The sequence below is a fragment of the Hemicordylus capensis genome, chromosome 7, assembly GCF_027244095.1.
Source record: "Hemicordylus capensis ecotype Gifberg chromosome 7, rHemCap1.1.pri, whole genome shotgun sequence".
NCBI lineage: Eukaryota > Metazoa > Chordata > Lepidosauria > Squamata > Cordylidae > Hemicordylus > Hemicordylus capensis.
In genome coordinates, this window is record NC_069663.1 from 1112770 (window position 1) to 1124107 (window position 11338).

At 51.4% G+C, this 11338-nt stretch overlaps 1 protein-coding gene across 1 annotated transcript; it reads left to right on the forward strand.

The window, feature by feature from the left end:
- Positions 1-580: 580 nt before the first annotated feature.
- LOC128332510 (uncharacterized) lies at positions 581-5475 on the forward strand. Its single transcript, XM_053266833.1, has 11 exons — positions 581-703; positions 1072-1194; positions 1314-1434; positions 1525-1662; positions 2056-2229; positions 2405-2554; positions 2779-2898; positions 3000-3108; positions 3432-3494; positions 3762-3953; positions 4249-5475. Exons 5-10 carry the CDS (start codon positions 2143-2145, stop codon positions 3944-3946), a joined length of 714 nt encoding a protein of 237 aa, XP_053122808.1. The 5' UTR covers positions 581-703; positions 1072-1194; positions 1314-1434; positions 1525-1662; positions 2056-2142; the 3' UTR covers positions 3947-3953; positions 4249-5475.
- Positions 5476-11338: the final 5863 nt, after the last annotated feature.

The window sequence follows — 11338 nt, forward strand, 5'->3', positions numbered from 1 at the left end:
TGGGAGATCTCTGGCCTGATGAAGTTCCCCTGCCAGCCACCTCCCAAGGGAGGCTAGATCTTTGCTTAGCATCTCTTTGGGTGCCCATGTACTTCTTCAGCTGGCTGCCATCTCCAACAGGACAGTTCTTTGAGAAGCTTTTCTCTCTCCTCTCCTCTCTCAGAAACATCGGCGAAGAGGAAAGAAGAGGACAGCTGGCCCCAGATTGGTTCTCCTCGGTCCATCTGGGAGAGGTAAGGGGTGCAAACCAAGGGTGACTTGACTCCACCCCTCTGCCCCACCTTTCTTGCACTACACAGGATGGCGGCTTGGATGGCAGTCACTGTTCACACGGGAGGTGGGGACTTGCCCTTTCCCCTTGTGGATGTCTTTCCCTTCCAGTTGACCTCATGCACCCTGAGCCAGAGGCAGCACCCTTCAGGTCAACATGTGGGTGCAGACACCCATGGCACTGGCCTGGCCCTGGGGATTCTCCTGACCCATAACCGTCCCTCGGACTGAGTGCTGAGGCCTGACCCTCCTCTTCTTCGCAGGGGAGAGCAACAAAGAAGATCGGGGACGTCGTCCGGTGTGTGGAGTATGCCAGTGAGGTGGAGGAGAGGTTCCCCGAACTCCTGGTGGGCCTGGTCAACAAGATCCTCACCGGCCTGCAGAACACCACCGAGGGAGTCGGGAACCGAGACAGCCAAGACCTGCCTCCTGAGTAAGTCATGGCGGTGGGGAAAGCGGGGCCAGCAAGTCCTCCTTCAAGCACCCTGGGAGGACAGGCTAGGGTCATTTCTCCCATGTCCCACTCTGATGGGTGAGGAGCATTTCTGGCCTGTTGGGGTGACTCTGGCACGGTGGTCCCTTACCTCAGCTCCACAGGGGAGATCCCAGAATTTGCAGCCCTCTTGGCTCTGCAGAGAGCCTTAAAATGCGTCTGCAGTGTTAAAAAACCAGCTGTGGGGAAAGTCACTTCACCCCTGTGGTCTCCCTTCCATGGTCCAACACAGTCCATCCACCCTTGACACTACACCACCCCGCAAGGAGACACACACTTTGGTGACAGCAACCTTCTCTTCTCTGCAGGGAGACCGCACAGATTGTCCGGACCCTGCTGGAGAGGGTGGCACAGGTGACCCCGGAGAAGACCTGCTGGCAATCCCTGTGCTCTACGCAGAGCTGCCTCCAGGGTGTGGCCCTCTTGGTGAGGTAAGTAGGAGTGAATAGGAGATCTCTCCGGAGGCCTGGGGGCTGGTGTGGTTTGGGTCAGGTCTGCTCTTTCTGGGCCTTCAGCCCAGGACTCAGCAGGGTCTTTTGGTGTTTTGCAGGGCTCTCCTCCAGACACGGTCCTCCACAGTGGCCAGGCTGAAGGCATACCTGGCTTCCCTCTTCAGCCTGGACAAAGATCCAGAAGAGCATTCCCTCGCAGAGGTGGCCTTCTTTGTGGAGGTGAGCAGCGTCTTCCTCAGGGTGGGCTTCTCTGAGAGGAGGGTCTGGCCCCAGAGGCTGATGGATGTTTTCCTCCTTTCCCTCTTTTAGCTGCTCCTGAAAGACCAAGACTTTGCTGCCTTAGAGAAGACCTGGACGCTCCTGGTAGCGTGGCTAGTCCACCCCAGCCAGAACATCCGCTACCTGAGCGAAAGGGGACTTCTCCAAATTTATGGCACCCTGAAGGCGGTGAGTGAAATCCCTGGGCATGGAGCATCCCTAGGCATGGAGACTCCTCTCTTTGGGGAGCCCTTCCTGAGGCTGGTGTTCCTAGGCATCCCCAGGTGTGATCGGGAGATTTCTCCAGTTGGGTGCATTCAGTCTGGGGAACCCTTGCCACAGGACGAAGGAGAAATCCTTAAGGGAAGGCACAGGAATGCATCTCTCAGTAGGAGCCTGATTCCCCACGTGCTCCAATGCCGCATTCTCCCCGCTCTTTGTGCCTCTGGGATGGCTTGAGTCATCTCCTCCCCAAGGCAGTGGATGGTGGCCAAGCAGCATCAAACACGGACAGCTCTGTGGTCCGTTTAGCAGTGGGTGGACTAGCATGTGTTTTCAAGGATCCACCTTTTCCCTCCCTAGGCGAAGAAACTCCAGGATTTTAGTGCCGGGATCCTGGGAGGGCTCAGGACCTCCAGTCTGGATGCCACTTTGGGGGTCCTGGCCTTCATGGAGCGGCTGAGGCACTGTCCATCAGAACACCAGGCCACGGTGAATGCTGTCCTGGCTGCCCTGTGCCGCCCTCTCTTCCACCACGTGAGTACTTGCACGCCAGCCCTCCGCCCCGGCTCTATGAGGGCCGGCCAACCTGCAGGTTCTGACTGGGTTGGAGAAGGGAAACCAGACACCCCCTAGAGACCCATGCAAGCTCTTCATCAATTATGGAGGTGAGGAATTCCTCCCTAATAACAAGCCCTGTTCTTCTTTGTAGGAGGAGGCTAAGATTCGAAGGGCAGCCATGAGGACCCACCTGGATCTCTTGCAGCACCGCCACCACCACCACAAGGGTACAGAGAAGAACATCACGACCCTCATCGCGGTGCTGATGCATGTGGAGGATGAAGACCTGGAGGTAGCACAGGTGAGGGCCCCCTTCTTCCTGCCACCCCTACAAAGGTGTTTAGGCTTCCCCAAGTCCAGCCACCCAGTGGCAGGCCCCAGAGTTAGCCTCATGGGGTGGTGAATCCACGAGCTGTCCTGCTGTGGTTTGGCCCATCCAGGCCCTACTCCTTGAAGCCCCCTAAGAGGTTTCTTGGAATCCCTTGGCAGCCTTTTTCACTCCCATTCCGGTCTTTCTTTTGGCAGGCTGCGAAGGACAATCTGAGCCTCCTGGCGGAAGCCCTCCTATGGCACCTGGAGGGCAAGCTGCTGGCGCGGGACACTTACAGCCTGCAGGAGCTGCTCCACAAGATCGCCAAGCGTCTGGTAAGGGCAGGCCCTCCCTGTCCATCCCTCGGCTCAAATGGCTCAAGGACCTTTGGGCGATGCTTTGCTCACTCGGGATTTGTCTTTGCTCTTGATCCCAGATTCGGCAGCTCGGCACAGAGATCGCCGTGGAGATGGAGGCCACCAAGATCCTGGGCTTCTTCCGCAGCGAGCAGCCTTCAGTGAGGAGAACGGCTGCCCTGCTGATCGGTAAGCGAAACAAGACTTTGGGGTCTCCCTTAGTGGGTCGTCTTGGTGGGCAAAGGTTCATTCTCTTGGAAGGCACAGCCAGAAGGGTGTGGAGGGGCAGGAGCTGTTCCCTCCCCAGGAGGACTGGCCCAGTGAGCGTTAACGAGGTCTCTTGGTTTAATTTCCTTCCAAGGTGACGTAAGAGTCCCTGGAGGAATGGCTCAATCTGTCAGTCCCAGAGGGAGCAGAGAGGGGAGGACTTCCTCTCCTGAATGATGGGAAGTGGGCTGTCCATGCGCAGGGTCCTGAACTGTGGTCCCATTTCCTTCCACCCTTGTTTTTAGGTCACCTGGTCCACAAAAAGGGCAGCATCCTCACTGAAGGGAACATAGAGACCTTCCATGCTGGTAAGTGCCGGTTTCTGGGTGGGAAGGGGAGGTTTCTGTGAGGGGAGAGGCCTAGATTTAGGGACCACAGAGCTGGAATGGGCCACCTGTCCCCTCAAATGGAAGGTCCTGCTTGCATCCTCAGGGATGCTCAGCAGTAGGGTTTCCCAGAGTGCAGGGGAGAAAGAGTCAGGACTTGCGCCCTCTTGGTGTGGAAATGGTGGGGCTTGGCCAAGGGTGGGGTGATCTCTTCATGCCATTTCTGAACCTTCTCCTTCATCCCTCCAGCGCTGGAGAGCTTGCTTGGCGACCATGACCCCGAGGTCGGGAGAGTTGCCTGCAAGACAGAGAAGATCGTGAAGAAGGCCTTTTCCCTCCACTCCCGGCACGGGCTGCGGGCTGCCGTTCGGCGCTTGTGGGCGGGCTGTAAGAAGAAGAGACACCCGCCAGAGTACGGTGATCTCTCCACCTGACCGACTGGTGAGTAGACCAAGGCAGGGCTTCACTTGAAGGGGCCCCGATGGCTAGGGAGGGGGCTGGGGCTGCAGGCAGGGTGGGCAGGAATCTGGGCAACCCTCCCTCGTGTTGGAATGCCAACTTCGGCCCATGTGGCTGGTTGTACCAGTAGCCCAAGGGAAAGAGGAAATCTCTCTCTTCCCTCTGGGAAATGAGGACACGGATATTCTGCCAGGAGTCCCTGGTGCTTGGTGGTGTCATGGGGGAGTGTGTGAGAAGACCCCCCTATCTCTGAACCAATGTCCTTCTCTCTTTCCAGGAACAACAGCCCCGTGCTCTCCCCTTGAAGATCAGCAGCTGAAGGGAGGTTCAGGAAAGACCGTGCAGCGCAGGGGCCTCCCAGAAGACCTCCTTCAACCGCGTGGACACAAGATCTGTCCACAAGAAGACATCCAGCAGGGAAGTGCAGTTCTGTCTGAGGAGTGAGGGGGAAGCAGGCTCCACTCCCCTGGCCCAAGGAAGCCCCGCCTCTGGGGTGCAGAAGCCCCTCCCCTTGCTTCTGCTGGCAGGCTGTGGGAGGAGGCTACAGGACCACCCTGCCCCCAAGTGGCCCTTTGGAACCAGTCTTGGGCTTCCCTTGGGTCCGGGGAGGCTGTGTGGCCCCAGCAGGAGGGCAAGGTCACCGCCTCCCTCCATTCTCACCAGCTGGCCAGGGAGCACCCCCTCCTCCTTCCACCTTTCTCCCCTTCCCCAGCGGCCTGGCTTCCCCTGGCAGGGGAAGCCCCATCCAGGCATCCGCCCCCTCCCCTGCCGAGGGTGTGCTCCTCCCCCCCTCCACTCCCGCAGCCACGCCTCACTCCCCCCTCCGCTCCCTCCTCCTTCCTCCCAAACCGGTGCAGCAGCAGAGGAGCCTGGGAGACTCTGGGGGCCCCCTGCAGCCCCAGTAGCGCCCCCTGGTGCTGCCCGGTGGCAGGCCAGAGAATCCTCCTCTCCCTCCTGCTCCATGCTGTGGCTGCACAGTGGGGAGCCCGAGGTCAAGCAGAATTCTCTGGCTTGCCCCCCCCTCAACCCCCAGCCCCCTGCCCAATCCCCACTTGCTGGGCTGCCAGAGTGGAAAGGGAGGAGGAGCAGGGCAACCCCACTGATGCTGCTTTGTGCTTCTTGCAGGCTTGTGCTGCTGCTGGGCGGCTGGAGGAGTCGATCCGCCCCAGAAGAGGAGACCAAGTGAACGTGCCTGCAAGGAGCGGGGGTGGGGTGGGGTTGGGGGCTGGCTGGGACTCCCCCCAATTTTGTTTGCCCTGCCATTCCCTTCTTCTGTGTGACCCTGGGCTTCCTCCCTTCCCTCCTTCCCTTCCTCCCTCCCCCTCCCTCCCAGGGACAGAATGGGCTTTGCTGGTCGCCCTGTTGGGGGCCGAGTAGGAATTTTTGGCTTTCCAACAGATTGGCCGAGATGGAAAGTTTTTTTGCCTACTCCATTCTGTCCTGTTTTGTTTCCTTTAGTTAGAAAGTTAAGTGATGACTTGTATCCTAATTAAGTATATGAATAAAGTTGCCCCTTTTGTTAAAAACCATCCCATCGTTTCTGAGTTCCTCTTTTCTTCTCGTCTCCCTTGGAGCATTTGTGCCCACAGACTCCCAAGCTCACCTCTTGGCTGAGGGAGACGCTGCTACACTGCTACAGGTCCATGCAAATGCCTCTTTCTTGGAAGCACTCACTCAGACAATTGGCTTGGATCACTCCAGAGGAGCCCACTTGAGGTTTGCCGCCAATGAGGTTTGCTGAGCACAGGATCCTGGGAGCAAGCTGCACCTTCCAATTGAGTGCCCGGAAAGCACAGCCTTGGCAAGGCCTGGCAAGCTTACAAACCAACATTGACTCCCTCCAATACAGCCAAATATGAAATGTGATTCCATTCCAGTGATTAAAAAGTCCTGCCAAGTATGAAATGCCATTTGTGCAGGAACAAGGCCTTGACCTCCTCTTGTGCTCTTCACATTTCTGTTTTGAATGCGTATTTGCTTCCTTCCTGTGCTCTGTAATAAGAAGCTGGCAGGGATCAAGAGGTCACAGCTCCCGTTTGACAGTGTGGTCTGGTTGGGGAAAGAGTCCTGCTGTTTGTTTTTTGGAGGGAGGAGAGGTTTGGATTGGATTGGATTGGTTTTTTTTTTTTAATTGGGGGAGCTAGCATTTATTTTGATTGGTTGGTTTGGGTTTTTTTTCAAATTCAATTTTTATTATTTTTAACAATATTAATATGTCATTGATTACGAATAGACAAAAGTGGACTTCCTGCACACATCTCTTCGTGAATCATCAGCTATAAAGTTTACCCTTGCTATAATAATAGTTCAAAACATAAATTTAAATCCTTACAAACACAGCTAATCTACCCAACCTGCAGGTTTTTTTTACTAAATTTCGAACCCTACTGTAAAGTCCATAGTAGAAAAATAGTTCTTTAGATACTACAAGAATGGTTTCCAACCTTCTTTGAAGCATTCCAAATTTTGGTCTCTTATTAGTGTTGTAAGTTTTGCCATCTCTGCATATTCCATAAATTTTATCAGCCAATCTTCTTTTGAAGGCACTTCATTACTCTTCCATTTCTGTGCATATATCATTCTAGCCACCGTCGAAGCGTACATAAAAAGCGTTGAGTTAGTTGTAGAAATTGCACCTTCTATTATTCCCAGCAGGAAGGATTCTGGCCTCTTAGGAAATGTCATTTTAAATATTTTCTTTAACTCATTATATATCATCTCCCAATATGCTTTAGCCTTCCCACAGCTCCACCACATAGGAAAAAAAGTGCCTTCAGACTGTCCACACTTCCAACATTTGTTTGATATATTTTTATACATTAATGCCAATTTTTGGGGTGTCAGATACCATCTATACATTATTTTGTAATAATTTTCTTTTAAAGCATAACATGCAGTCAATTTTAAATCGGTTAGTTTCGGAAAATTGGAGGGGGGGAAGAGAATAAAAGGAGGCTCGCCTGCAGCAGAAAGTTAGTGAAAGCTGGAGGAAGAGTTTAAAGTTGGCGCTAAAGCTGGAATTAGAGCTGACTAGGAGTAAGACCCTGAGGCTATTCACATGATAGTGCTGGGATGCGGAGGGCGGGCAGTGGGGTAGGCAGAGTCCAACTCATCTTTCCTCCAGATGATTCTTCTGCTTTTCTTCAGGTATACTACCATGTGCTCACATGATCCTCACTGCTCCCAGCAGTGTGGATCTTTGGAGGCTGGGATGACACATCCCAGCCGTTGGATATCCCACAATGCATAGTGTGTCGAGCATGGTGCATTGGGGGATAGGAACATACGAAGCTGCCAGTCAGACCATTGGTCCATCTAGCTCAGTATTGCCTACACAGACTGGCAGCAGCTTCTCCAAGGTTGCAGGCAGGAATCTCTCTCAGTCCTATCTTGGAGATGCTGCCAGGGAGGGAACCTGGAACCTAGATGCTCTTCCCAGAGCGGCTCCATCCCCTGATGGGGAATCTCTTATAGTGCTCACACATCTAATCTCCCATTCAAATGAAACCAAGGCAGACACTGCTCAGCTAAGGGGGGAAGAAACGCTTGCTACCACAAGACCAGCTCTCCTCTCCTCTGAGACGGGCGCTCTAGGCACCCATCTCTGTGTGCACTCAGGCAACAAGCAGCCTGAGCACCCATCTGATCCCAGTGCCGGGGTAAAGGGCACGCTCGCACCCTAAACTTTGTCTAAAGGCCAGGCTTCAAAGTGGGGTTAGGCGGGCCAGCAGCACTGTGATCCATAGGGATGCCTGCGCTGCAGACGAGCAGCCTGGGTTAAACTGCTTCTGGGAACCATCTTCCTGAGAAACATAGCTAGAACAGTGAAGAGGGAAGCAGACCGCAGGAGAGAACTGGCCCCCACCCCCACCCCGATCATTTAAGAGCAGAGAGCTGGAAATCACGGAGCTGGAATTGCGTCTGCTTTGCTCGCAGAAGGTCCCAGGTTTGATCCCTGTCGTCTCCTAAATCTGCTTCCTTGCAATTTCACCCCATGGAATTTTTAATCCAATTTCTAATCCAGTCCTCGGGGGCAACAGAGAAAAGCTGCCTGTGACCTTGGAGAGCTGCTTCCAGTCAGAATAGACAATATTGTGCCAGAAAGCTCTGAGCCAGGCGGACCCAGGGTCTGACTTGGTATAAGGCAACTTCCTATGTTTCTACTGGGGGCAGGACCAGAGTTGTGAAGGCCTGTAAAGATGGTCTTCAAATACCCAGAAGATCATGGAAGGAGGAGGGAGGAGTTCAAGAGATGCATCATGACATTTCACAACAGAAACGGAAGAGGAGCAATGTGATATCCATTGTGAAGCACTAAAAAGGACTGTAGAAATGATCAATTCTGAGTGTGTTTTCTCTTACGCAAACTACTTGCCTTCCCTTGGCACATTATAGTTGCTGCACAAGGGTGTGGTCTGGTTTCGTTGCACATCTCGACTGTATGCTAGAACACTAACTCATCATTCGAAGGTCAGGGGTCCTCATATTTGGGTCTCCAGATGATACTGAACTACAACCTCCCTGGCCACCATGGCCTTATAGAAGAAGGAACAGACTGGTTCTCTGTTGCTCCTTAGGGCGGGGCTACTAGAATCCATGGGTTGAAATGGCAAGGAAGCAGATTTAGGCTAGGCATTAGGAAGAATTTCTTAATTGTAAGAGCTGTTCGACAGCGAAGCAGTCTCCCTCATGCAGTGGTAGGCTTTCCTTTGCTGGAGGTTTTCAAACAGAGGCTGGACAGGCATCTGTCCGAGCTGCTGTAGCAGTTTCCTGCACGGAGTAGGGGACTGAAGAACTCTAAGGTACCTTCCAACTCTGACATTCTATGATCCTGTGATTCTATGGGAGTTGTACATAGGAACATAGGAAGCTGTCTTATACCAAGCCCTTGGTCTGCTTAGCTCACTATTGTCTATACGTGTTGGAGATGGAGTTCCAGTGCATCGACCTTTTGCACCAACTAACCTAATGGCAACTAGGGGCATTGGGATCAGAGGGAGCTAGTCAGGGTCTCCTCACCTGTCCCTGCTTGCCTCTACTCTATGAACCCTGCTTTGACTCCTCAGGTACCTCCTGTGGTGAGTCAACCTTCTTACTTTCCTCCTAGAGAGATGATGGAGACATATCCCCCTCTCTCTCCCTGATTGATTGATTGATTGATTGATTGATTGATTGATTGATTAAGTGCTGTCAAGTCAGTGTCGACTCTTAGCGACCACATAGATAGATTCTCTCCAGGATGATCTGTCTTCAACTTGGCCTTTAAGGTCTCTCAGTGGTGCATCCATTGCTGTCGTGATCAAGTCCATCCACCTTGCTGCTGGCCATTTTCTTCTCTTGCCTTCAGCTTTCCCCAGCATTATGGACTTCTCAAGGGAACTGGGTTTTCGCATAATGTGTCCAAAGTATGATAGTTTGAGCCTGGTCATTTGTGCCTTGAGTGAAAATTCTGGATTGGTTTGTTCTGTGATCCATTTGTTTGTTTTCCTGGCTGTCGATGGTATCCTCAAAAGTCTTCTCCAGCACCAAAGTTCAAAAGTGTCAATACTTTTTCTATCTTGCTTCTTAAAAATCCAGCTTTTGCATCCACAGAGTGTCACGGGGAAAACAATTGTCCAAACTATTCTAATCTCTGTAGGTATAGACACGTCATGGCATCTAAATATCTTTCCCAAGGCCTTCATTACGACTCTGCCAAGTGCTAGTTGAATAAATGATGATGATGATGATGATGATGATGATGATGATGATGATGATGATGATGCTTAGTACCGCAAGACCAGGTCTCCTTCTCAAACAACTTCTGGGAATCCAAATTTAAGAAGAATTTAAGAACGCGCCTAACTTGGACGCTCTCAGCCCTGAAACTTCCCACGTGGACAGTTTGGTGTATTAGCATCATTTTCGGTATTGTGGGCCGCCTCCCCCTCTTCAGATTGCAGGTAAGATTTCATTCATTCATTCATTCATTCATTTGATTTTTAAACCACCCTTCCAAAAATGGCTCAGGGCAGTTTACACAGAGGAATAATAAATAACTAAATAAGATGGATCCCTGTCCCCGAAGGGCTCACAATCTAAAAAGAAACATAAGATAGACACCAGCAAAAGTCACTAGAGGTACTGTGCTGGGGATGGAGAGGGCCAGTTACTCTCCCCCTGCTAAATAAAGAGAATCACCACATTAAAAGGTGCCTCTTTGCCTAGTTAGCAGGGTATTGCTCATGCTCTTCCCCAGGGAAAAAAACCACACATTTATTCTATGCAGAAACCACATGCTTTTTAAAAAACAAAAACAAGTTTTACCACAAGCAAGCATTGTGTAAGACTATGTGTAAGACAAATCATATGATATTTATTTAGACTGCCTTTCTGCCTTCCTACTGTCCACCACCCTCTTGCCATTTTAAGCAAATCCAGACTCACAGTTTCATCAAAAATGTCCAGGTTTAAAGTTTTAAACATTTCCCCACTCCGTTTCAAAACACTTAGGACTTCACTGTGAATATAGGAACTTTGGAACATCGGAAGCTGCTCTATATTGAGTCAGGCCCTTGGTCCATCTAGCTCAGTATTGTCTACACAGACTGGCAGCAGCTTTTCCAAGGTTTCAGGCAAGGGTTTCTCTCAGCCCTAAAATTTTGTCCTATAAAAAAAATATAATAATCTTGTCCTGTCTTGGAAATGCTGCCAGGGAGGGAATATGGAACCTTCTGCATGCAGTTTTCAAACATTATTCCCTAAAGGAGCATTTTATTGTCCCTTGGACTGCGTTAGGGATGGGGCTGTATTTCAGTGGTAGAGTATCTGCTTAAAGATGCTGAAGGTCCCAGGTCAGCCTACAATCCCTGGCATCTACAGGGAGAGCTGGGGAGAACTCTTGCCTGAAACTCTGGAGTGCCACTGCCAGACAGAATAGACAATATTGAGATAGATTGGGGTTCCCAACAGGGGGTACAAGTACCCCTAGGGGTACTTCAAAGGCTATCGGAAGAGCCAGCGTGGTGTAGTGGTTAGAGTGCTGGACTAGGACCAGGGAGACTTGAGTTCAAATCCCCATTCAGCCATGATACTAGCTGGGTGACTCTGGGCCAATCGCTTCTCCCTCAGCCTAACCTACTTCAAAGGTTTGTTGTGAAGAGAAACTTAAGTATGTAGTACACTGCGTTGGGCTCCTTGGAGGAAGAGCAGGATATAAATGTTAATAATAATAATAATAATAATAATTATTATTATTATTATTACAAGACAGGTCTCACCAGAGGAGCCAGACAAAGAGTGCCTCTCCCATCAACAATATGGTGAGACGTAACTTTAATAAATCTATACCGGATTGGTCTTCGCCCAGGTCAACAAGGACCGCGCCA